General features: G+C 54.3%; 2 protein-coding genes, 1 long non-coding RNA gene and 1 pseudogene across 15 annotated transcripts; 2 read left to right on the forward strand and 2 right to left on the reverse strand.

Annotated features, from left to right (window-relative positions):
• Window positions 1–6,578: 6,578 nt before the first annotated feature.
• Window positions 6,579–11,670, reverse strand: LOC123570332 (uncharacterized). 2 transcript variants are annotated; one of them, XR_012428006.1, is made up of 2 exons: window positions 10,774–11,670; window positions 6,579–7,556 (listed from the first exon to the last, which is right to left on the reverse strand). It is a non-coding gene; the product is annotated as an uncharacterized lncRNA (long non-coding RNA). The 2 variants fall into 2 exon arrangements; XR_006694436.3 differs by lacking the exon at window positions 10,774–11,670 and adding an exon at window positions 10,431–10,718.
• LENG8 (leukocyte receptor cluster member 8) lies at window positions 11,440–23,769 on the forward strand. 12 transcript variants are annotated; one of them, XM_005590330.5, is made up of 16 exons: window positions 11,440–11,550; window positions 13,394–13,486; window positions 14,191–14,365; window positions 14,746–14,847; window positions 15,606–15,716; window positions 16,445–16,697; window positions 16,965–17,106; window positions 17,381–17,584; window positions 17,984–18,262; window positions 18,346–18,486; window positions 18,655–18,940; window positions 19,786–19,887; window positions 19,973–20,041; window positions 20,142–20,271; window positions 20,353–20,560; window positions 22,515–23,769. In XM_005590330.5, exons 2-16 carry the CDS (start codon window positions 13,449–13,451, stop codon window positions 22,675–22,677), a joined length of 2,403 nt encoding a protein of 800 aa, XP_005590387.1. In that variant the 5' UTR covers window positions 11,440–11,550; window positions 13,394–13,448; the 3' UTR covers window positions 22,678–23,769. The 12 variants fall into 12 exon arrangements, with proteins under 12 accessions (XP_005590387.1, XP_073880835.1, XP_073880836.1 ...); XM_074024734.1 differs by having other exon boundaries at window positions 11,440–11,546; XM_074024735.1 differs by having other exon boundaries at window positions 11,440–11,498.
• Window positions 22,832–23,769, forward strand: LOC141409155 (uncharacterized; annotated as a pseudogene).
• A 9-nt stretch (window positions 23,770–23,778) lies between these two features.
• Window positions 23,779–25,363, reverse strand: LENG9 (leukocyte receptor cluster member 9). Its single transcript, XM_005596067.5, is given in 6 exon segments — window positions 23,779–24,105; window positions 24,108–24,185; window positions 24,188–24,277; window positions 24,280–24,378; window positions 24,381–24,593; window positions 24,596–25,363. Coding segments are annotated over 6 exon segments (1,425 nt in total). The 5' UTR covers window positions 25,272–25,363; the 3' UTR covers window positions 23,779–23,836.
• Between the last annotated feature and the right edge of the window lie 630 nt (window positions 25,364–25,993).

The following is a 25,993-nucleotide window of genomic DNA, read 5'->3' on the forward strand; positions in this document are numbered from 1 at the left end:
TGTGTGTGTGTGTGTGTGTGTGTGTGTGTGTATATATATATATACACGCATGACAGAAGACAGATTTCAAGTCAGTGTGGAAAGGACGGTTGGTTTAGCAGCAGTAGTGACATATCGGCTCTCCATCTGGCCAAAACCTTCTATAGATAAGATGGGTGGAAGATCTGGATGTGTACAAGTAAAGGCACAGAATTTCAGGAGAAATTAGGAGGGTGGGTATGGTGGTGCATGCCTGTGGTGCCAGCTACGCGGGAGGCTGAGGCTCCTGGCTTGAGCTCGTTTTGAGGCTGCAGTGAGCTGTGATCGTGCCACTGCACTCCAGCCTGGGTAACAGAGCAAGACCCTGTCTCTTAAAAAAAAAAAAAAAAGACAAAAAACAGAGAGAGGCTGCCTGCGGTGGCTCATGACTGTAATCCTAGCAGTTTGGGAGGCCAAGATAGGTGGATCCCTTGAGGCCAGGAGTTTGAAAGCAGAGTGGCCAACACAGTGAAACCCCATCTCTACTTAAAAAAAAAAAAAATTAGCTGGGCGGGGTGGTACAAGCCTGTAACCCCAGCTACTCGGGAGGCTGAGGCAGGAGAATTGCTTGAACCCAGGAGGTGGAAGTTGCACCCACTGCACTCCAGCCTGGGTGACCGAGTGAGACTCCATCTCTGGGGGGGGAAAAAAGGAGAGAAATTAGGAGAATATTTGTATGTTGTCTGCATGTTGTATAACTGGGTAGGGAAAGTGGGGAGGGAGGAGTTTCAGCAAGAGATCATAAAACCAGAAAGGAAAAGATAGCTTATTTGACAAATTATAGATTGAAAAAAATGCCGTAAAGTCAAACGGCAAATTGATAGACTGGGGAACAGTGAGAGAGAGTGTGAGAGTGTGTGTGTGTGTGTGCATGTGTGTTAAAAGTTGTGATGCAGAAATATATTATTCTTAAAAGATATAATCTAAATATATTCTTAACAGATATAATCTACAAAAGCTTTCATAAACTAAGAAAAAGACAACCCATTTAAAAGTAATCGACTGAGATGAATATTCAATAAAGTAAAAATTCCAACATCAGTAAACAGACAAAAAGATTCAAACTCTACTAACTGGGAAATGCAGTTTGAAAGAATGAGAGACTACTCTTTTTCACTACCCAGATACAATAAAATTAACAAGAGTGCTGACGTCCTGGGCGGGCAAGGATCTGGAGGAACAGGCACTCAAAACACTTCTGAGGCTGCAAACTGCCACTATCCCTTAAAAAAAAAAATGTGCTTGTATGTGATCAGATCAAAACTGCATACACCCCATGCCCCAACAATCCTGCTTTTGGGAATTGATTTACAGAAAAAGACACACAGGCCTCTGAAAACTTATATTTAGAGCTGCCTGTTACAACGATACCACTTTGATCAGCTAAACCCTGAAAACAAACATCCAAAAAAAGAGAAGTCCGATAAATCACCTGACAGCAGGGCTCTTTCTGGAAGAAACCAGCTCTTGGCTGAGTTGAGGACGTGAGGGAAAAACCTGGCAGAGAGGAGATATCAGGGCAGGGTGTGGCAGACAGCAGTGGCAGAGTGGACCAACGGAGAGGGGCCTGCATGGTGAAGGGCCCAGCTTATCCTTGAAGACACTGCTGGGCCACCATCCTGGTCCTGCTTCTCATGACCTTCACGGATGTGGAAAGTCACTTGACCCATTAGACCTTGGTTGCCTCTTTTTTTTTTTTTTTTTTTTTTTGAGACGGAGTCTCGCTCTGTTGCCCAGGCTGGAGTGAGTGGCGCAATCTTGGCTCACTGCAAGCTCCGCCTCCCAGGTTCACACCATTCTCCTGCCTCAGACTCCCGAGTAGCTGGGATTACAGGCGCCCGCCACCACGCCCGGCTAATTTTTTTTTTTGTATTTTTAGTAGAGACAGGGTTTCACTGTGTTAGTCAGGATGGTCTCGATCTCCTGACCTCATGATCCTCCCGCCTCGGCCTCCCCAAGTGTTGAGATTACAGGCGTGAGCCACCGCGTCCGGCCTTTGGTTGCCTCTTTGATCAAATGGGTATCACAAATCCAAAATTCCAGAATCCACAGATCCAAAGAGCTTCGAAGTGAAGCCGTCCCCAAGCTCATTGGGCGGGAAAACCTGACTGTGTTGGTGGGAGATGACTCACAGACGTGACTGACCCCGCTCGGCGTGAACGTTCACACACTTCCCTGCAGAAAAGCTCACCAGGCTGCTGCCCACTGCTGTGCTGAGCACTGAGGGTGCCGTGTGCCCTGTGGAGTAGAGATCATACTACCTTTGAAACGGAAAAATCCTGAATCCCAACACACACCTGGCTCCGAGGAGATCAGGTTGGTGCTTGGTGACCCACGGTGCCAGATGCTGGTGTCCAGCGTGGGGCCCGCCGCGGCTCCGTGCCTGTCAATCATTTCTATCTTGTGCACTGCAAGGAGCGTTCAGAGGAAGCTTTGGATATGTGGGCTTGAGGTGGGGAATAAAAATCAACTGCAATTTCAGGGAGGGGTTCTGGGGACAACATCCGTTCACTCACTTTTTCCTGACCATGTGGGCTGTCTGCCCCGGGGCAGGCCCTGCTGCTGTGCTGACTTCTTTCCTCTCAAACACTGCCCTCTAGTGCCCCTGAGCCCATTTCCCAAGCACAGGCAACCGCTGACTGTTACTGTTGGGTGGGTGCAAAGTACCTTGAGATTCAGCTGCTTGATCTCCCATGCCAATGAGCCTGGGGGTGATCTTTTATCAAGAAGTTGGCCCCGGGCGCCGTCGTTCATGCTTGTGATCCCAGCACTACAGGAGGCTGAGGCAGGCGATCACCTGAGGTCAGGAGTTTGAGAGCAGCCTGGCCAACACGGTGAAACCCCGTCTCTACTAAAGATACAAAAATTAGCCAGGCATGGTGGTAGGCGCCTGTAATCCCAGCTCTTCAGGAGGCTGAGGCAGGAGAATCACTTGAACCTGGGAGGTGGAGGTTGCAGTGAGCTGGAATCGCACCTACTGCACTCCAGCCTGGGCAACAGAGTGAGACTCTGTCTCAAAAAAAAAAAAAAAAAAAAAAAAAAAAGAAGGCATTTTACCCAACCTTTACAAAAGGAAAATCCAGTGGTTATTTTTAGAATGTTACCTATGGGGGCTTCCACTCCGACCACGGTGGAGTCACAGAGTCTGGACTTGCTCTCCTTGCTGCAACGGCCCCCCAAAACCAGAGCAAATACAAGAAAACAACAGCAGTCAAGACTCTCACAAGAAAGTGATCCCTGAGGGATGGGAAACATCAAGAAAAGCCCTAAAATTGCCGCAGGGTCCTGTTACAAGTTTCCAGGCCATGGGACAGGGAGGGAACACTGAGGCGGAGCTGGGAGGACTCCGTGAGCAGAGGAGAGAGCAGAGTCTGAGCTTTGTTTTGAGAATGCAGTTATGGGCCGGCCGCGATAGCTCACCCTGCACTTTGGGAGGCTGAGGCAGGCGGATCGCCCGAGGTTAGGAGTTCAAGATCAGCCTGACCAACACGGTGAAACCCCGTCTCTACTAAAAATACAAAAAACTGGCCGGGCGCGGTGGCTCACGCCTGTAATCCCAGCAATCCCAGCACTTTGGGAGCCCGAGGCGGGTAGATCACCTGAGCTCAGGTGTTAAGAGACCAGCTTTGCCAACATGGTGAAACCCTGTCTCTATTAAATATACAAAAAATTCGCCAGGTGTGGTGGTGAGTGCCTGTAGTCCCAGCTCCTTGGGAGGCTGAGTCAGGAGAATCTCTTGAACCCGGGAGGCAGAGGTTGCAGTGAGCCAAGATCATGCCATTGCACTCCAGTCTGGGCAGCACAGCGAGACTCCATCTCAAAAAATAAATAAATAAAAATAAAAATAAATTATCTTGGACTTCCAGCCTCCAGAACTGTGAGAAATAAGTGTTTGTTATTTTTGAGTCACTAGTCCATGGTCCTCCATTACTGCAGCCTGAATGGACTAGAATGCCAGGGAAATAACCACCTGGAGGGACTGAAGGAAATAGTGCCTGAGTTCTGGGGACTCACACAGGGCTTGACAAGGTGTTGTTCCTGCCAGAAAAACCTCATAATTGAAGGAACACTGGGGAGAGCACTGAGAAGGGTCTTACGTCAACTGTGGGGAACAGACGGTTAAACACTGTTCTGGCCCCACCTGAGAAATTTTAAAAGCAAAACCTGAAAGGATCGAGCTGCTTCCACGTAACGTCACTGCATTCTCAAATTTTTGAATATTTACTGGCACACAAAAGTAACGAGCGCCTGACAAGGTAATACTGACATTGTCTAGTATCCAATAACAAAGTCACCAAATATGCAACAAGCAGGAAAATAGGGCACATCGTGAGGATAAAAATCATTCAACTGAAATGGGCCCAGAAGTTAGAATAAGTAGGTAAGAACATTAAAACCACTATTATAATGTACTCCATACGTTCAAAAGTTCTTTACAGATATAGAAGATATTAAAAAAGCCCAAATTGGATATCAAGAGATAGAAATTACAATGTCTGAAAGAAATAATGCACTGGCTAGAACAGCAGGTTAGACATTGCAGGGAAAAAAAGATTCATGAACTGGAAGACAGCATTAGAAACTGTCCAAATGAAACATTTAAAAAAATGATTTATTTATTTATTTTTTAGACAGGGTCTCACTCGGTCACCTAGGCTGGAGTGCACTGGCATGATCATGACTTACTGCAGCCTCAACCTCCCCAGCTCAAGCGATCCTCCCACTTTAGCCTCTCGAGTAGCTGGGACTACAGGCGCATGCCACCATGCTTGGCTAATTTTTTAATTTTAATTTTATTATTATTATTTTTGAGACGGAGTCTCGCTCTGTTGCTCAGGCTAGAGTGCAGTGGCGTGATCTTGGCTCACTGCAAGCTCCGCCTCCTGGGTTCACGCCATTCTCCTGCCTCAGCCTCCCAAGTAGCTGGGACCACAGGCGTCCGCCACCACACCCAGCTAATATTTTTGTATTTTTAGTAGAGATGGGGTTTCACTATGTTAGCCAGGATGGTCTCCATCTCCTGATCTCGTGATCCACCCGCCTTGGCCTCCCAAAGTGCTGGGATTACAGGTGTAAGCCACTGCACCCGGCCCATGGTTGGCTGATGTTTAAACATTTTCTGTAGATGAGGTCTCACCATGTTGCCCAAGATGGTCTCAAACTCTTGGGCTCAAATGATCCTACTGCCTTGGCCTCCCAAAGTGTTGGGATTACAGGCATGAGCCACCATGCCCTGCCACAAAAGGAATGAATATATATATTTTTTAAATGGAAAGAACACTAGTGAGTGGTGGGATATTCTAATATATGTGTAACTGGAGGCCCATAAGGAGAGAGAAAGGAACAGAGAAAGTGTTTAAAGAAATAACAACCCCAAATTTCCCAAATTTGATACAAACTATAAAACCAAAGATCCAAGAAACTCAACACACCCCAAGCAGAAGAAACACAAAAACCAAGACACATCCTAATCAGATTTCTTAAGACCAGTAATAAAGAGAAAATCGTGAGAACAGCCAGATGAAAAACAAAAATATTTTATAAACAGAGGAACAAAAATTAGGATGACACCAGATTTCTCACTGGAAACAATGTGAGAAAGCAGTGTAAGAAAATTCTTAAAGTAGCAAAAGAAAAAAGTAGTCAACCTAGAATTCTATACTCATTGAAACTGTTTTTCAAAAGTGAAGACAAGGCCAGGCGCAGTGGCTCACGCCTGTAATCCCAGCACTTTGGGAGGCCGAGGCAGGCGGATCCCGAGGTCAGGAGTTCGAGACCAGCCTGGCCAACATGGTGAAACCCTGTCTCTACTAAAAATACAAAAAGGAGCTGGGTGTGCTGCTGCACACCTGTAGTCCCGGCTACTTGGGAGGCTGAGGTGGGAGAATTGCTTGAACCTGGGAGGCAGAGGTTGCCGTGAGTCGAGACCACGCCATTGCACTCCAGCCTGCATGACAGAGTGAGACTCCGTCTAAAAAAAAAAAAAAAAGAAAGAAAAAGAACAGTATCATAAAAAATGCTCAAACCTCTCCCCACAAATGGTGCTGGAACAAGTGGACATCAACATGCCAAAAATAAATAAATAAAATCTAGACACAGACCTTAGTCTCTTCACAAAAATTAATTCAAAATGGATCATAGACCTGAATGTTAAATGCAAAACTATAAAACTCCTAGAAGACAACCTAGGAGAAAATCTAGATGACTGGGTTTTGTGAAATTTTTTTTTTTTTTTTGAGACAAGAGTCTCACTCTGTTGCCCAGGCTGGAGTACACTGGTAGAATTTTGGCTCACTGCAAACTCTGCCTCCTGGGTTCAAGTGATTTTCGCGCCTCAGCCTCCTGAGTAGCTGGAATTACAGTTGTGCGCCACCACGCCCGGCTAATTTTTGTATTTTTAGCAGAGATGGGGTTTCACCATGTTGGCCAGGCTGGTCTCAAACTCCTGGCCTCAAGTGATCCGCCCACCTCAGCCTCCCAAAATACCGGGATTATAGCTGTGAGCCACTGTATCCCACCATGATAAATTTTTTGATACATTAAAGGCGTGCTCCATGAAAGAAACTTACAAGCTGGACTTTATTAAAATAATAATAAAAAAACCCTCTGCTCTTTGAAAAACATTTTTAATATGATGAGAAAACAAGCTGCGGCCTGGGATAAACTATTTGCAAGAGACCTATCTCATTAAAGACTGTTATCCAAGATATACAAAGGGCTCTGAAAACTCAGTTAACAGGAAAACAATCTGATTAAAAAACAGGAAAAGAAGCCGGGCACGGTGGCTCACACCTGTAATCCCAGCACTGCGGGAGGCCGAGGTGGGCAAGAATTTGAGACCAGCCTGGCCAATATGGTGAAACCCCGTCTCTACTAAAAACACAAAAATTAGCCGAACCTGCTGGCACGTGTAGTCCCAGCTACTCAGGAGGCTGAGGCAGAAGAATTGCTTGAACCCGGGAAGCGGATGTTGCAGTGAGCCGAGATGGTGCCAGTGCACTCCAGCCGGGGTGAGAGAGTGAGACTTTGTCTTAAAAAAAAAAAAAAGGATTGTTTCTGGGTGTGTCTGTGAGGTGTTGCCAGCGGAGACTGACATTTGAGTCAGTGGAGTGGGAGAGGAAGACCCACTCTCAGTGTGGGTGGACACCATCCCGTTGGCTGCCAGCGTGGCTAGAATAAAACAGGCAGAAGGTGGGAGGGGCTGGCTTGCTGAGTCGTCTGGCTTTCATCTTTCTCCTGTGGTGGATGCTTCCTGTCCTTGGACGTTAGACTCCAGGTTCTTTGGCCTTTGGACTCCTGAACTTCTCCCTGTGGTTTGTTGGGGACTCTTGGGCCTTCTGCCACAGACTGAAGGCTGGCCATTGGCTTCCCAACTTTTGAGGCTTTCGGACTTGGAGACATGACTGGCTTCTTCCTTCCTCAGCTTGTAGACGGCCTGTGGTGGGACTTCGCCTGATGACCGTGTGAGCCAATTCTCCCTAATGAACTCCCTTTCAATATATACATATATCCTGTTAGTTCTGGCCCTCTGGAGAACCCTAATATAGATGGCAAATAAGCATAGGAAAAGATGTTAGTCGTATGTCATTAGGGAACTGCGCATTAAAACAAGACACCACTGGTCGGGTGTGGTGGCTCACGCCTGTAATCCCAGCATTTTGGGAGGCTGAGGCAGGTGGATCACGAGGTCAAGAGATCGAGACCATCCTGGCCAACATGGTGAAACCCCGTTTCTACTAAAAATACAAAAATTAGCCGGGTGTGGTGGCACACGCCTGTAGCCCCAGCTACTTGGGAAGCTGAGGCAGGGGAATCGCTTGAACCCGGGAGGAGGAGGTTGCAGTGAGCTGAGACCACACCACTGCACTGCACTCCAGCCTGGGAGACACAGCGAGACTCTGTCTCAAAAAAAAAAAAAAAACAACAAAAAAACAAGACACCACTACATACCTATTAGAATGCCAAATCCAAAATGCTGGCACCACCAAATGCTGGCAGAAATGTGGAGCAACAGAAACTCTCATTACTTGGTGTTGGCAATGTAGAATGGTACAGCTATTTTGGAGGACAGTGTGGCAGTCTCTCATAATCCTAAACATACTGGTAGAATACAAACCAGCAACAGTGCTCCCCAGTACTGACACAGATGGGCTGAAAACCTGTGCCCACAAAGAACTCTGCACGTACATGTTTATGCAGCTTTATGGATCATTGCCAAAAACTTGGAAGGAACCAAGACATCCTTCAATAAATGTCTTAACTACATGCTGGTTGTTATAACAAAATACCATCACACTGTGTAGCTGAGGCAGGAGGATCACTTGAGCCTGGGAGGTTGAAGCTGCTGCTGGGGGCTGAGATCGAGATCACGCCACTGCACTCCAGCCTGGGTGACAGAATGAGAGACCCTGTCTCCAAAAAAAAAAAAAAAAAAAAAAAAAAGTACAGTTTTAGTTTTTGCTGTAGTTGGGCTCCTGGAGTATGAACTCTGGATCCCAGCTGCAAGATGAGGAATCTGGAGCCAAGAGAAGGGAAATAATGAGTTTTCCAACTCATACGGCTGGTTAAGTAAAAGAGCTGGGATTACAACTCAGGTTTCCTGCCTCCGGAGTAGCTGGGATTACAGGCATGCGCCACCACGCCTGGCTGATTTTTTTGTATTTTTAGTAGAGACGGGGTTTCGCCATGTTGGCCAGGCTGGTCTAGAACTCCTGACCTCAGGTGATCCACCTGCCTCAGTATCCCAAAGTGCTAGGGTTATAGGCGTGAGCCACCGCACCTGGCCCACCCAAGATTATTAAAATAAGTGTTCAGAAGCAACGCCCTACTGGGCAGGCGCAGTGGCTCATGCCTGTAATTCTACCACTTTGGGAGGCGGAGGCGGGCAGGTATCCCAGCTACTGGGAGGCTGAGGCACAAGAATTGCTTGAACCTGGGAGGCAGAGGTTGCAGTGCGCTGACATCGTGCTACTGCACTCCAGCCTGGGCAACATAGCAGTCTCAAAAAAAAAAAATAAATAAAATAATTGATTAAAAAAAAAAGCAACCCCCTAGTGACTTCTTAGAGCAAATCATCAGATAGTTGGGGTAAAATTCTGAAGTGGATTAAGGGAGGGGTGCTGGTTTGCCTGGATGGTACATGAACATAGCCCTGGATTCGACCAAATATGTAACTGGACGACAGAAAAATAAGTACAGAGTGCATTAATCAGAGGCAACAATGTTTTGTACTTAAGTACACAGAAGACACCAAAAGAACAGTACTTTTCATGGTTAGACACATTTCTTAGGTATTTTTTCTATTTTGGGGTTCTTTTGTGATATAATTCGTCCTGTTTTCATAATTTTTTTTTTTTTTTAACTGACATGTAAGATAAATGTATCTAATTGTGGGCTTAATTGTAAAGAGTTTTCACTTTTAAGTTCCAGTCATTTCATTTTATCGCTGTGTCTGTTACAGAATGCTAAAAGAATAAGACATAAAAAATAAAAGTACAGTTATAAACACCTCTTTTAAAAGGCAGAGACTGTTCGCTTGGGCAAAAAAAAAGCAAGATCCAACTACATGCTATCTACAAGAAACCCGCCCTAAACAACAGGTAAAAGAAAGCTAAATGGAGCGTGGGTCCTGGCTTGGACTCTGGCATGTAAAGAAAACATTGGAGGAAAAGGTGAAATCCCAGTAAAGTCTGGGGTTTAGTTACACTAACGTATCCTGTCAGTATCTGTAACAAAGCACTTTTATTGATGCTTCTGATGACAGCATCAGATGAAACTGGGCATAAAATACGCTGGACTGCATTATGATCTTTGCAACTTTTCTTTTTTTTGAGACAAGAGTTTCACTCTTGTCGCCCAGGCTGGAGTGCAATGGCGTAACCCTGGCTCACTGCAACCTCGGCCTCCTGGGTTCAAGCGATTCTCCTGCCTCCACCTCCAGAGCAGATGGGATTACAGGCGCACGCGTCACCACGCCCAGCTAATTTTTGTATTTTTAGTAGAGACAAGACTGCACCATGTCGGCCAGGCCAGGCTGATCTTGAATGCCTGACCTCAGGTGATCCACCCACCTCGGCCTCCCAAAGTGTTGGGATTAGAGGTGTGAGCCACCCCGCCCGGCCTTGGCAAGGTTTTGAATAAATCCAAAATTATTCCGGAACAAAAAGTTTGGACCAAAAAAAAAAAAAAAACCAAAACCAAAACCAAAACCCAAAAACCAAAACCCAAACAAAAACAAAAACAAACAAAAGAAAACGACCCCCCACCACACACAGTAAAATAACGGAAAAAGATCTATGCTAGCATTAACAAAATAATACGTAGTTATGAAAATGGTATGTGCTTTTCAAGCTACAAGTTCATAATGGTACAAAATAAAGGAGGAAAACTGCCTCTTAAATCCTACCACTTACTGTGACACAGTGACCGGTCCCTGCAGCGGACTGGATAATTTGTATCCGAGTCCTGGATGGAAACAGGTGGCGCGGAGTTCAGAGAAATGCCTATGTACAGATTTGGTCCAATGTCTCAGCCTGACCTCAGTGACCTCTGGGGGTCCGCTCCGCGCCCACCCTTACACACCTGTGACCCCACACACTTCCACCCCAGCGCCCCTGCCAACTGCTACACCCATCCTCCTCCAACCGCACCAGCTTCCAGCCTCCATCCATCTGAACTCGCCGCGCCCCCTCCACTGCGCCCTTCCAGATTCATTGACTAGGGAAGCCCGCTCTTCCGGGGGAAGCTGTTCCTCACCCCCTTTCTTTATCATTCTCTCCCCAGGGCTTCCACATCACGGTGCTGTGGACAATCCCGGAACTCTTGTCACGCCAGTGTACATGGAGGAACAGTAATGGCTCCCACTGACTCAGTCAAAACAAGGTTGCGGCCGAGCGCGGTGGCTCACGCCCGTAATCCCAGCACTTGGGAGGCCGAGGCGGACAGATCACGAGGTGAGGAGTTCGAGACCAGCCTGGCCAACATGGTGAAACCCCGTCTTTACTAAAAATACAAAAATTAGCCGGGTATAGTGGCGCGCGCCTGTAATCCCAGCTACTCCGGAGGCTGGGGCAGGAGAATTGCTTGAACCCGGGAGGCGGAGGTTGCAGTAAGCCGAGATTGCACCACTGCACTCCATCCTGGGCGATGACAGAGCAAGAGCAATACCCCGTCTCGGAGGAGAACAACAACAACAACAACAAAACGGGGCTGCGTGGGAGGCAAAACCAGCTAATGCGGCCTCACTTGTCCCCTCGGGGCCACCGTCCCCACCCAGACTTCCGGCCTGCCTTAAAACGCTCATGCGTAAGTGCGTAGGCGGGAGGGCGGGCTCAAGCGTAGCTCGTGGCGGTCATTGGCTGTGCAGGGCCGAGCGAGGCGGGGCGAGGCCGCCGCGTGACGTCAGGACGCCGCGGTCAGGACGTCGAAGCCAAAGAAGACCAGAGCCAGCCGGGTGGCCGAGCTGTGTCGTGGCCGTGTTGGTAATCGCCTGGGTGGTTGTTGGCGTGTCCCTGCAGCGAAGGGTCCTGGTTGGTAAGGGGAGCGGCGGGCGAGCAGGCGGGCGGGGATAGCATCTCCTTTCGGTCTAGCGTCCCGCGAGCCCCGAGGCCTTCTCGGCTGTCGCAGCAGCAGACGCCGCGCGCGAGCGTCGACAGGGTGTGGCGGGGCAGGGGGCAGCCACTGCGCCTGCGCACCGGGCCTGGGGGCGCGCGTTCGGGCACTAGCGCGCGTGCGCCGTAGTCTTCCACTCCCCGTCCCTCTCCCTCGGAGTTCTTGGGGCCCCTCACTCTCCATTGACCGGGTGTTGCCCCGGGCGACGGGCGACTCCAGCGAGTCTTTCTGGGGCGTGGTGCGCAGGCGCGGCCTGGGCAGTGGCTCCGTGGCCAGTCTTGGGGATCCGGGCGGCCTCCTCCACCCGGCGTCCTCCTTTGCCTTCGCCCAGCCTGCGGGACGGCCAGGTGCTCCCGGGACCCCAGGCCTCACGTCTGGTGCCTGTCCCCGTTCTTGAGACCCGTCGGGGAGTCCTCTCCCCAGCCCCCAACTCCTGACCTTATTTCTGATCTCCGTTCTGCCCGGGGGCGCGTTTTCCTGTGTCCCCGCCACGATCCCTCGTCTCCACTCACGCCCTGTGTCCTGTTTAAGTTAAGCCTTTGCGTTTCTAGGGTTTTTCCCCAGCTCCAGACTCCTGTTCCTATCCCGTCAACTGGGGAAAATTCCGGTTCTCCTGCGGGATTCATTATCCTACTTATCGGTTACTCCCTCGCGGGAGTTTAGGCTTCGCCGTCCTCGCCCCGGAGACACTCCACTTTCCTTCCAGTTCTCTCTACCCCACTCTTAATTCCTTGAACATGTTTTGGGTCTTGTTTGGCATTTCCAAAGCTTTATGTCCAGACACCCAACCAAGGTGATCCCTTTTCTCTCCCAGCCCTACCCCTGCTTCCGGGAACCTCCCGTGGAAGCAGGCAGGGGTAGTCCCACTGAGGACTCCCACGTCGGTCTCCTTACTGCCCTTCCGAGACCTGTTTGAAATCAGTCTCTCGGTGCTAAGAACCCATTTCTTCACGTTGGGGTTCACGTCGGCATTGTCTTTTTTAGAGTTCTCGGAAACCTTTCCACCCTCTCAGCCTTAAGGGTTCCCTCAGACTCTTCTCATTATAGCATCTGTTCTCTTGGTTCAGGTTCCTTTCACAACCCGTATTCCCTAGAATTTTTTTTTTTTTGGAGACAAAGTTTCACCCTTGCTGCCCAGGCTGAAGAGCAGTGGTGCGCAATCTCAACTCACTGCCGTCCGCCTCCCATGTTCAAGCGATTCTCCTGCCTCAGCCTCCCTAGTAGCTGGGATTACAAGCATGTGCCACCATGCCCAGCTAATTTTGTATTTTTAGTAGAGACGGGGTTAGTCCATGTTGGTTAGGCTGGTCTCGAACTCCTGACCTCAGGTGACCCGCCTGCCTCGGCCTCCCAAAGTGCTGGGAGTACAGGCGTGAGCCACCACACCTGGCCCCTAGAATTTTTTTTAGAACTTTTCCCCCTTGGTGGAGGCACTCCCACCCTCTCGACCTTTCATCACACCCTCTCCTTGCTCACATGGATTTCAGACCCTTCTCCTTCCCTTTGGGAAGTCTGTTCTGGCTTCCCTGTTTCCAAATCCTTCGTTTTCCACCTGGAGCACTACGAAGTGGCCAGGGGCTTCTCCTCATACTCCAGCCTTTTTAGTCCACACCCAGAACTCTTCAGATCCTTGACCCCAGTGGCTTCTCTGTCAGCCTCCCCTTTTCTACTTGGCTTCTTGTGAGTTCATCTACTTTTCCTCCCCACTTTGTGACATGTTTTTAGCTCCCCCTTAAGTCTCCCTAACTCATTCTTTTTCTCATAGACAGTGAAAAAGCAGTCTGGCTCCCGAGGTCCACCCCTTATACCCCAAGGTCCAGATGGCGGCCAACGTGGGTGATCAACGTAGCACAGATTGGTTAGTGTGGCAAGAGGGATGGAGGCCGGTCGGGAGGGAAAGAGGAAGCAAGACCCAGTGCTATCCTCTGGGGTGGGACCTCACGTGGCCTTAGGGGAAGTGATGCCACAATCCCTGTGATTGGGGGTGGTGGTGAGGCAAACACAGAGGGAAGCATTCGGTTGTGTGGAGAGGGGCAAGCCTTACCTCTTGGAGCTTTCATTTTTCACAGTACAGTGCTTGCTTTGCAGAATTATGATGATTCATTCAAGCAAGTATAATTAGGAGGCAGATTCCCAACACTCAATAGATACTCATTTATTTGTTTTTCTGCAAATTCCTTATTTTTTCTCAAAATAGTGTGATAACCTGCCGACTGGGGTGATGTCAGACGGAATTCATTGATTCATGAAAGACATAGCCCTAGGAGGTGCCAGGGCCTGTGTTCAGTTCTGTGGGTTCTGTTAATTTTTTTGTTTGTTTGGTTTTAACAACTCCTGTGTGCCAGGCTCTGGGATAAGTACCTGAAGTGGGTGATCTCATTTATCCCTCCCAGAAGACTGTGAAGCAGAAACCCTTTATCAGCATAGTACAGATTAGAAAACTTAGGCTTAGATAGGTAGTGACAGTTAGATTTGGGATCCAGGGACTGGAATTTGCCTCCCAACTTGCCCACCTGCGTACAGTGGGGAGAACAGGTGTGACTTGAGGTCCTCTCTCTGCAGGTCTTCTCAGTACAGCATGGTGGCTGGGGCAGGCCGAGAGAATGGCATGGAGACGCCAATGCACGAGAACCCGGAGTGGGAGAAGGCCCGCCAGGCCCTGGCCAGCATCAGCAAGTCAGGAGCCGCCGGCAGCTCTGCCAAGTCCAGCAGCAATGGGCCCGTGGCCAGTGCACAAGTGAGAAGGACATGGGGCTGGGGTACCCTGAGCCAGTGGTCGTGGGAGAGAGACAGTCTGGCGTCCTCTTGTATCATTCGGACGGGGTGCTCTGAGGGGAAACATAAAAAGTTGTTCCAGGGTATCTAAGTCTGAACGGAAGAGTTCTGTTTCCTTGAGGAATCTAGGGTGTGATGTGGTTCTGAAGAGGGAGGCCATGCCCATGTCCCTGGTCTCTAACGTCTGTGAGTCTCATGGTGGAGACGGCGGCTCACTTTGCAGATACATGAACCCAGTTTCATCCATTGGCAATTACCCACCAGTAAACAACAGGCTTGTGCTTTGGGGGCCGCCTGTGGATTTGGGCTGCTGACGGCACGTGTGCCTCTCTGTTTCCACAGTACGTGTCCCAGGCAGAAGCCTCAGCTTTGCAGCAGCAGCAGTACTACCAGTGGTACCAGCAGTACAACTATGCCTACCCCTACAGCTACTACTATCCCATGGTGAGTGCCCAGCCGGCGGGGCGGGGCGGGGCGGAGTCTGCCGGGATGGGGCCCGGTGGTGGATGGACTGGAGATAGCGGTGATGACTGCTGGAAACCCTCTACTTGCCCATGAGGTGCATTCCAAGGTCCCCACCTTGAGCCACAAGGTCCTACGTACCTGGTTCTGGTCCCTTCTCTCCTCATGCTCATTCTGCCATGGCCATCAAAGCGGAGACCTCCTTGATGCTCACCCCCGCCAGGCCCGCTCTTGCTTTGCCCTGGCTGCAGTGCTCCCTGTGTTACCGCCTCTTGGAGGTCTCTGCTCAGATGCCGCCTTCAGAGAGCCTCTACCTGACACACTGATTGAAAGTAGCATTCCTGCCTTGCAGCCTGTCTCTCTCCCTTTCTTTGCCTTTTTATTGTTCATGATTCTTATTGCTGGATATATTATATATTGATGTCTACAGCCGGGCATGTAATTCAAGCACAAGCTTCATTAGTTCATGGGTTTTCCTTCTTACTGTTTGTCGTGGTGCTTAGAAAAGTTGGCACTCAGTATTGTTGATTATATTTTTCTGAGAACTAGCTAAGTGAGATGCGGGATTGATAGAGGTTTTTCTTTTTTTAGTATATGAGAGGGTGTGGTGCATTAATATAGTGGAGAGAGAAAGGGGTGAGGGATCAGTAGAGGGCCATGGCTGGTGTAGTTCCTGAGCGGGCTGGGGAAGTGGAAAGGGCAGGCCTCCCACTAAACCCTCCCTCCCTGCACCTTTGCAGAGCATGTACCAGAGCTACGGCTCCCCTTCCCAGTATGGGATGGCCAGCTCCTATGGCTCAGCCACACCCCAGCAGCCATCCGCACCCCAGCACCAAGGGACTCTGAACCAGGTAACACCCTAGCCCAGCTCCCATGCCGTGCTCAAGCAGAGGAAATGTAGATTTTTGAATGAGCTGTCAATGAGGAATGGCCTGTGCTCCTTAAACTGCTTTTTTCCTTCCAAGCAACTCCTGGTCTGAAAATGAGGAGGACAAAGCGTAGTGTTTGAACCCAGGGTGGGTTTGAGGCCGAGCCAAGGCCAGACCTGAGATGTTGAAAGACGTCTTTTTCCGCAGTGTGGTCACGCACACGGGGTGGGTTTTGCATTTAAGGTGCAGCTTGGAGGGATGGCCGGGCTAGTGCATAGGAGGCAGGTAGGCCTGAGTTTGAATCCCAGCGTGCCCACCCCGGTGTAATTACGTGCGCATCTCGGTCCGCGCTCGGAAGCGGGAAGGATGGCGGCCTCGTCCTCGTGCTCTATGAGTGTGTGCTCACGTGGCAACGCTGGAGTGGGTGTTTGTCGGTGGCTGTTACTCCAGCATCGACGCTGCCAGCTGCTGCTTCGTAGCTCAGGGCCCTGGGAAGTTGCTGAGTCTCTGAGCTGGAGCCTTGTCAGCTGTGAAAAGGATTGTTAACAAACGTTCACCTCAGAGAGCTACTGAGGACTCGGATGAGCACGTGTGGGAAGGTCACAGGAGGGTCGAGTGCTGTGACCACTGTGTCCTCATGGTGAGGGCTGAGTGCCACTCGCCAGCTCCCGAATCTGCCTCCCGTGCTTAGCGCCTGCTTCGTTCTGCAGCCCCCGGTCCCCGGCATGGATGAGAGCATGTCCTACCAGGCTCCCCCTCAGCAGCTGCCGTCGGCTCAGCCCCCTCAGCCCTCAAATCCCCCGCATGGGGCTCACACGCTGAACAGTGGCCCTCAGCCTGGGACGGCTCCAGCCACACAGCACAGCCAGGCGGGGCCCGCCACAGGCCAGGCCTATGGGCCACACAGCTACACTGAACCTGCCAAGCCCAAGAAGGGCCAACAACTGTGGAACCGCATGAAACGTAAGTCGGCAAAGCCGTGTGGAGGCTCGAGGGGTTGGGGCCCTTACAGAGCTCCTAGGTGTGAGGCATATGGTGTGTGCTGCTCCTTATTTCTGGGTGTTGTGATCGCCAGGCTTGGGGTGGGGCTGCTTTGGACCAGCACATGTGTGCTGGAGCCCTCCTCTAGAACCTGACCGCTCCTCCCTGCATTTCCACATCCTGCTGTCTCCTGGGGACCTCTGGATGTGCTGGGGAAGGGCCTAACTCTGGTTTTTGCTGCCCTCACAGCAGCCCCTGGGACTGGAGGTCTCAAGTTCAACATCCAGAAGCGACCGTTTGCTGTCACCACCCAGAGCTTTGGCTCCAACGCAGAGGGCCAGCACGGCGGCTTCGGCCCCCAGCCCAACCCTGAGAAAGCTCAGAACCACAGGTGACGTCTGCCCACTTGCCCCGTCACAGCCCCGCACACTGCACTCAGCGTCTGTGGTCCAGTGCCACTGGCCAGCTGCCCACCCCGAGCCTCAGTGTGCACCTCTGGAAAGGGGAGAAGGACCCTCCCTTGGGGGTTGCTGTGAGCACTGAAGGAGACAGAAGGAGAACATGGGAACGGTGTCTCGCTGTGTGTCGGCTCAGAGTGGTGCTGGGGATGGTCTTCTGAGTTTGGGAATTCTCTACAACCGAACCCCTCATCTGTCCTCCCGCAGTGGGTCCTCTGCCCGGGGGAACCTGTCTGGGAAGCCCGACGACTGGCCCCAGGACATGAAAGAGTATGTGGAGCGCTGCTTCACCGCCTGTGAGTCGGAGGAGGACAAGGACCGCACGGAAAAGCTGCTCAAGGAGGTGCTGCAGGCGCGGCTGCAGGACGGCTCAGCCTATACCATTGACTGGAGCCGGGAGCCCCTGCCAGGGTTAGTGTGGGTGGGGGACATAGGTGGGAGGGTGGTGCTGTGCGAGGCACGGGCCGGGTATGGAAGTAGGAGAGTTGGGGGTCCCAGGTACCAGGAGTTCCAAAGAGAAATGAACTGGAAAGTTGGATCCCAGGGGAATGAAGTCCTGGTTGGAGGGAGGCCAGTGGGGTGGGGTGGGGACCATGGATGCTGGAGAGGTGTGCATTGCTTAGTGGTTAAGCGCACCCTCTGGACACAGAAAACCTGGGTGTGCGTCTCATTTCTGCACTGTGATAGCTGAGCCGCCTGGGATAAGCCCCTTTCCTTTCAGAGATAGGTTGGTAGATTGAGGGAGGTGGTATTGGCCGTCCTGCCGGTGTCTGGCGGGGATGGTAATGCCCTGCCCTGCTGTATCCTCAGGCTGACCCGGGAGCCTGTGGCCGAGAGCCCTAAGAAGAAGCGGTGGGAGGCCCCTAGCAGCCTTCACCCTCCTAGAGGGGCGGGCTCAGCGACTAGGGGCGGGGGTGCTCCGTCCCAGCGAGGGACGCCGGGGGCTGGGGGTGCTGGTCGAGCCCGGGGCAACAGCTTCACCAAGTTTGGCAACCGCAACGTCTTCATGAAGGACAACAGCTCTTCGTCCAGCACAGACTCCCGCTCCCGCTCCTCCTCCAGGTCCCCAACCCGCCACTTCCGCAGAAGGTACTGAGGCTCCGGGCTGGGGTGGGGGTGTGTGGGGGAGGGGGGAGGTGTTTCAGGCCTGATCTTCCTGCTTCTTCCTGCAGTGACTCCCACTCAGACTCCGACAGTTCCTACTCAGGAAACGAGTGTCACCCTGTGGGCCGCAGGAACCCGCCCCCTAAGGGCCGGGGCGGTCGAGGGGCCCATATGGATCGGGGCCGAGGCAGGGCGCAGCGTGGGAAGAGGTGAGACTGGGTAGGGGCTTGAGACACAGGCCAGGGTGGAGGAGGGTACTGGGGACCTGTGGGAGAAGGAGGAAGAGGCTAGACAGGTGGATAGCCAGCTGCCAAAGAGGCGAGGCTGTAGGGTGGCTGGAGACACCCGTCCCGCTCACTGCCCTCACCCCTTCCTAGGCATGATCTGGCTTCCACCAAGCGCAGTCGAAAGAAGATGGCGGCACTGGAGTGCGAGGACCCCGAGCGCGAGCTGAAGAAGCAGAAGCGGGCAGCTCGCTTCCAGCATGGACACTCCCGCCGTCTGCGCCTCGAGCCCCTGGTGCTGCAGATGAGCAGCCTGGAGAGCAGCGGGGCCGACCCTGACTGGCAGGAGCTGCAGATCGTGGGCACCTGCCCTGACATCACCAAGCACTACCTGCGCCTCACCTGTGCCCCCGACCCGTCCACCGTGCGCCCTGTGGCAGTAAGTGCCCGGCTGGGCTGGGCAGTTCTGCTCTGTGAGGCCCTGCTGGCTCAGGACTTGGAGAGCCGAGCCAGGGAGGGTGGCAGAGGCCACATGGGGGCTCTGGTATGGCAGGGGAAGCCCGGCCAGGGAAGCCTCGGCCGGTCTGCGTTCTGAGAGGAGCGCGAAGGCACACTGCTGCCCCGGATCCTGCATGGTGGGTGTGCAGCTTGGCCAGCGAATCGCTTGCCCTCTGGGCCGTGGTCCCTGGCTTAGGTGACAGGGAGCACAGAGCCTTCTCCCAGGCCCATGGGCTGTGGGGCACGGGGGGCTGTGCTTCCCAGGGTTTGCGTCCTCACTGTTCTGCTGCAGAACATGTGAACAGCCGTGTGCTTACGGGGAAATGGGTGTGGGGTGGCCACTCTTAACCCATGTCTGGTGTGTTTTTTCTCTTTTTTTTTTTAATTGGTGGGGGAGAGAGTCTTGCTCTGTTGCCCAAGCTGGAGTACAGTAGTGTGATCTTGGCTCACCGCAACCTCCGTTCCCCGGCTTCACGCGATTCTCCTGCCTCAGCCTCCTCAGTGGCTGGGATTACAGGCGTGCACCACCACACCCGGCTAATTTTTATATTTTCAGTAAAGACGGGGTTTCACCATGTTGGCCAGGCTGGTCTCAAACTCCTGATCTCAGATGATCCACCTGCCTTGGCCTCCCAGAGTGCTGGGATTACAGGCGTGAGCCACTGCGTCCAGCCTTTTTTTGTTGTTTTTTTCCTTAATGTTGCAACTCTCCTACCAAATCAGTGGAAACCCTTGCCTACCGGACCTGAGCTGTACTGCGAGTGCTAATTCAGTTTCCTTTTCCAGGTTTTGAAAAAATCGCTATGCATGGTGAAGTCCCACTGGAAAGAGAAGCAGGACTACGCGTTTGCCTGCGAGCAGATGAAGTCGATCCGGCAGGATCTGACGGTGAGTCTCATGCTGGGAAGGGCCTGGCCCCAGCCAGTCCTGCCTCCCGCTCCTTGTGACTCTTGTTCTCGCCCCGCGGCCCCAGGTGCAGGGCATCCGCACCGAGTTCACGGTGGAGGTGTATGAGACCCACGCCCGGATCGCCTTGGAGAAGGTGAGCTGGCCTCTGCGGGCCTCCCCAGCCCCTTTCCTGCTGCTCTTCTGCCCTCAGCACCCTCACTCTGCTCTCCTCCCTCCATGCCTCTGCCTTGCAGGGTGACCACGAAGAGTTTAACCAGTGCCAGACGCAGCTCAAGTCGCTGTACGCCGAGAACTTGCCTGGCAACGTGGGCGAGTTTACTGCCTACCGAATCCTCTACTACATCTTCACCAAGAACTCGGGAGGTGAGGCCCAGTCCCCGGGACGGAGGCCGTGGTGCCCAGGGTTGAGCCCTGCTGACTTGACCCTCTTTGTCTTGGCGCTAGACATCACCACGGAGCTGGCATACCTCACACGAGAACTGAAGGCAGATCCTTGCGTGGCCCACGCCTTGGCATTAAGGACAGCCTGGGCCCTGGGCAACTACCACCGCTTTTTCCGGCTCTACTGCCATGCACCCTGCATGTCTGGCTACCTCGTGGACAAGTTTGCAGATCGGGAACGCAAGGTCGCCCTCAAAGCCATGATCAAAACGTATGTGGTGCCAAGCTCCCTTCTGCCCTTGCTCTTCCCATCCTTCTGCCTCACACCACCTCTCAGACCAGCTCCTGGCCACAGGCCTCCCCTAGCCCCTGACCCTTCTCCTGGTCCTTGCTCCCCCATCTTTCTCCATTCAGCCCTTCCCTCTCCAGTTCCTCTTGCTTTCCTTCTTGGCCACCTCTGTGTTCCGGGTCACTCCTCCCCGCCTCCCCACTGTTCCCAGCTCACTGCCTCTGGGGCCTCTTTTCCACCCCGTCTGTGCGTCTCTTCCTCCTGTTCTCTCCTGCCTGGATCCCCTAGTTCACTCCTCGCTCTGGGCTTCCTCAGAACCCTGAGGTCTCTGCTTTCTCAGCTTGTCGCTGTGCTCCCACCATAGAGACCATCCAGGCAGTCTCTGGTCTAACAGGACAAGGCCCTGTCCCACGCAGCTCCTTGGAGAGCACCAGAAACACTTAGGGAGACGCCTGCGATGAGGCCACACTGGGTGCGGTGCCAAAGGCCCCTGGTCAGGCCAGGCCCCTGCAGTGTCCTTTGTTCACTAGACATTGCTCTTGGCTCGCTGTGGATAGGGGACAGTTGCTTGACTCACGTTTAGACGCATGGTTCTGTCTGGTGATTGAGGTGCCCAGACGACGCTGGGCAATGTCAAGAGAGGTTTTCGGTTGTCACAGCAAGGGGATGCTCTTGGCATCTAGTGAGTGGAGGCCAGGGGTGCTGAGGCCAGGTATGCAGCCCCACCACTGCCACTGGGGCCCAGAGGTCAGTCTTGCCGAGGTGGAGAAATTCTGGTCGAAGAGGTTGACCTAGACTGGAGAGGCCTTGAGTGCCTGGCCAGGTGGCCCTCTGTTTGAGGTCATAGTCACAGCAGAGTTTGGAGCTAGGGAGGGGTCGTCAGCCTGGAGGGTGGGAGACTCATCCTGGAATCTAGTGTGGATTAAGCCAACTTCAGGGAGAGGCCGAGCCAGGGTAGGAGTCACAGGAGCAGACGAGCATGTGGCATGCCGTGCCCAGAGCTCCATGCCAGCTTGAGAAGTTAGAGGCAGGAGGCTGCCCAGTGTACTGCCATGATGGGCCCCATGAATGGCGGCTCTCAAGCTTCGGACTGCACAGGGTCCTGGTGAATCAATGCCTAATTGGCCTTGGTTGGGAACATAGCCGAGAGGCTCCTCGTGGGTGGGGCCCTAGTCTGTCATTGACCTCATTGTGTCAGCACCTTTCCCCCAAGGAGGCTGACGCTGCCCTGCCAGCTGAGACTGGGAGATGGCGTGGACTCTGATCCCAGGGCCTCCATGAAGCTCTGGCTTTGGAGCAGAAGCGGGTTCCAGGACTTAGTGCCCCTCACTTGGTGCCTTGGTTCCTGTGTGTGTGGAAAGGGTAGGGTGCACCGCCTGTGGAAGAGGGTTCAGGGAGCTCTGAGGACCTGGGTCATGCTAGATGCTTAGTCGTGTGGCTTAGCAGCGGCCAGAAGCGGCTGCTTTCAGTATGTAGTGGTGAGTGCTGGCTGGCACCCCTGTGCCTGGCTTCCCAGAGACACTGTCATGCAGGGCAGGGGAAGCAGCGAGGGCCGGGTCCCCACGGTGGCCCTGGCAGCCCTGCCAGCCCTGCCATCCCCATCCCCTGCCGCGTGTTGCTCCCTCCATCTGGCCCCTGCCCCTCAGCCAGCGGAGGAGCCCGCTGGGCCCTTCCCTGCCTGTCCCCTCTCCTCCCTGGCCCCCTGCACAGGTAAGTGAGGGCGAGGGGGGGCACAGCTGGGGGCTGGGGCCACTAACCCCACCCCGGGCCCCCCCAAGCCCCTGAGGTGGGGAGGCTGGGAGGCGGGTGGGGAAGCCAGCAGGTACTGTGCTGAGGAAATCCTGTGGGTACCCGAATGGGGGGCCTCCCCGCTCATGGGGCCCTCCCCTGCCCTCCCGCCCGCCCGCCTCATCACCTTCTCCTCTTGTCTCCATAGCTTCCGCCCTGCGCTGCCAGTCTCCTACCTGCAGGCCGAGCTGGCCTTCGAGGGCGAGGCCGCCTGCCGGGCCTTCCTAGAGCCCCTGGGCCTGGCCTACACGGGCCCGGACAACTCCAGCATCGACTGCCGCCTCAGCCTGGCGCAGCTGTCAGCCTTCTGAGCACCCAGCGAGGAGGGGGCGGGGGCAGGGGCTGCAGCCCCCAGCGCTGCCTTTGCGGATTCTGTTTTTGAGCCGTGGACTTGGGTTGTAAATTTATCTGTGGGGAGTGGGCTCCAGGAAGAGCCACCATCCCTGCCCCCGTTTTCCCACCGGGGAGTCTGTACAGAGATTTTTCTACGTTTTTATTTTTTGCCTCAGAGGGATGGGATTGGGGAGGAGGGGATGGGCAGCGGAGGGCTGGGGGCATGGTCTGCAGGCTCATCTGTGTCCGCCTTTCACTCCACTAATGCTGTCTCAGTGTTTTCTCTCTCTCTCTTTCGAGCTTGCACTCCGGTACCCGACCCGGCGCCCTGGCCCATCCCATGCCGGGGGGCCAGTGGAAAGAAGACAGGCCGTCCAGCCCGTGCCCGCCTGCGGCGGGGGCATCCAGCAAGCCTGCCCACCGCCTGCTGCCTCACCTGCTTCGCCACAGACTCTTGTTCCCAGCCCTTTGGGGCCTCCGTGTTTGGGGTGAGGGGAGCTGCTTAGAGACTGTGCCCGTCCTTGGCCCCCCACCCTGAAGTGCCAGCACCACCAGCACCAGATCCTCCGCCGCCACACCGCACTGAGGACACGCCGGCCGGGCCGCCTCGTCTCAAGTTGTATAAAGTTGTCTCCGTGTCCCCTCCTTCCTCTGCCCCAATGTCTCTTCTGATTTTTTTTTCCCCTTTCCTTCCCTCCTCGCTGCATTCCTCCCTTGGTTCAGCACAGGTAAAATGGTTCCCCTCCCTCCCTGCCTTCATGGATCACCAGCTCACGTCATGTTGCCTTCTCTTTTCTTTGTGTGTGTGTTTAAGTTATTTTTCTTCCTCCTCTCCCTTTTCTTTTTGGCCCTCCCTCCCTCCCTCTTCTGCCATGTAACTGGAGGATGTGCTATGAGTTTGCAAACAGCTGGACTGTCAGGCTGCTTTTTTTCCAGATGTTCCTCCTCTGCCTTCCCTTCCCCTCCTCTCCCCTCCCTTTCCTTCCTTCCTTCCTTTCCTTGGAGCACTGAGCACCATTTGGAAGCTTGAGAGAAACCAAAATTAAAGAGAGAGAGAGAGAGAGAGCGCACGCTCCCGCTTTGTCCCTCCTGTGTGGGCTGTTTGCATCCATTGTCTCCTCCAGAGGTTTGGGGGTGTCACTCCAGTGGGATCTCAGCCAGGGGCTGGAAAGGCCCCCGTGTCCTCCCCGTCCGGCACAGCCAGAGTGTCAGCAGGGTCTGGCACCCCACTTTCTGGCTGAGGGTGAATTCCAGCTTGGGGAGGTGGGCTTGGGAACCATGGGGCACCTTGCCCACGGTGAGGTGTCGATGCAGCTGCCCTGGAGACTGTAGCACTCTCAGCTCCTCGGCTTCCAGCCTCTGGCTCAGCATTTGTGCCATGCCTTCCAGTGTGGGAGAGGGTGGGCACAGAGCACATGAGGGCCCAGGAGGACCAGCTCCCTAAAGCTCAGCTGAGGGGGTGTGTTTAGCCCCAGGGCCAAGAGGATCGTCTCAGAGACCTGATGGTAGCCGCCGCTTCCCCATCGCCTGCCGGTAGCAGCAGGGCCAGCGGCAGGTGTAGGTTCTGGGTGGGCACAGGAAGTCGGCGCGGTGTGGGGCCACGTGGACCAGGTATTCCTGGGCCTTGGTCACTTCTGCTTGTAGCCCAGGCTGGGTCACCATGACGGCCACAAAATGGGGTGCGGTTGGCGAGGGGCTGCAACACTAAGGCGGGCCCCTTTGTCCTCGGGCCAGGTCCCAGGACCCCACTCGGCTTCTGTCTCCTCAGCGGGGCTCCCCGGGGCTGCCAGGGCCTGTGCTTCCTTGCTTCGCAGCCATGTGATCCTGGCGGCTGCTGTTGGCTTCAGTGCCTCCTCAGTCACTCCTGCGAGGCGTCCCCTTGGGGCCAGTGTTCAAAATCAGCAGCTGCGCCAAGCTCGTGCTCCTGGGCCGCCTCCAGCTCTCCGGCTTCCTCCACGCCTGGCTCTTGGTTCCCTGTGCGGAGCGGCCCTGTGCTCCCCCGCTCGGGGGCAGCCTGGGCCTCCTGCCCTGCCACCGCCGGTGTCCACTCGGCGTCCTCCGCCCCGTGGGCGCCCTCGCTGTCCAGCGCGTCCAGGATGGTGGGCCCGCGTCCCGCCGTCGAGCCAGAGCCGAAGACTAGGTCGGTGCGCGAGGCGCGGTCCCACACTAGGCGGCCGCGGAAGCGGAAGAAGCGCACTCGGTGCTGGGGCACGGCCAGCACGCCGGGCCCGAGCGCCGCCAGCGGCTCGTCCCAGCAGAAGGCGCTGAAGGGCTCCTCGCGCACGCCCAGAAAGCGGTCGACGTAGCCCACCGAGAAGTCGGCGGGGTCGAGGCGCGGGTCCCAGCGGATGCGCTGGATGACATCTGCGGCTGTGCGCAGCGGCGGCTTCTTGGCCCTGGCCTCGGGCTGCGCCTCGCAGTCAGGCGGCGCCGGCGCCCCAGGGTGGGGCTGGCGGCAGCGGGCGCCGAAGCGGCAGCGGCCTTCCAGGAAGAAGCGGCAGGCCGGCGGGGGCGGGGGTTCCGTGGCGGGGGCTTCCTGCGGCAACTCCGGCTGTCCTCTGGCCGCTGCCATGGGTGCGGGGAGCTGGCACGCCCGCCGCGCAGACCAGGTCACCCCGTACGGAAGGCGGCTCCGCTTGGAGGCACCGAGCTTCACCCGACAGTGACGTCAGCGGCCCGCGCTCCGGCCCAGCCCAGGGGACCACGCCCCGGGTCCTCGCGAGGACTCTGGCCCCGTCCTTCCCTCGTGGAGAGCCTGACACCGCTGCTCTGGGACTTCCCAGCTGCGCCCTCCCCCTGCGCCAGGAAAGCGAGCTCCGTAAAGGCTGCGGCCGTCTCGGTCTCCCGGAGCTCTTGGGAGCCTGGCCCCGCCCCTTTCCCGGTGATACGTGTGAACTGCCTCTTTCTGGGTGATTTACATGTAATGCCCCGCCCCTTTCCTGGTGATTACGTGTGCCTCGCCCCTTTTTAGGTGATTTACATGTAGTGCCCCGCCCCTTTCCGGGTGATTTACGTGTGCCCCGACCATTTCAGGTGTGTTACATGGGTGCCTCTCTCTTTCCCAAGTGATTTACATGTGTTCTCCGCTCCTTTCAGGGTAATTTACATGTAATGCCCCGCCCCTTTCCGGGTGATTTACGTGTGCCCCGCTCCTTTTAGGTTATTTACATGTGTGCCTCTCCCCTTCCCAAGTGATTTGTATGTGTGCCCCGTCCCTTTTTAGGTGATTTACATGCGTGCCCTGCCCCTTTCCCGGTGATCCTTTTGTGCTGCCCCTTTCCGGGTGATTTACAT

Source organism: Macaca fascicularis, chromosome 19 (assembly GCF_037993035.2).
Source record: "Macaca fascicularis isolate 582-1 chromosome 19, T2T-MFA8v1.1".
NCBI lineage: Eukaryota > Metazoa > Chordata > Mammalia > Primates > Cercopithecidae > Macaca > Macaca fascicularis.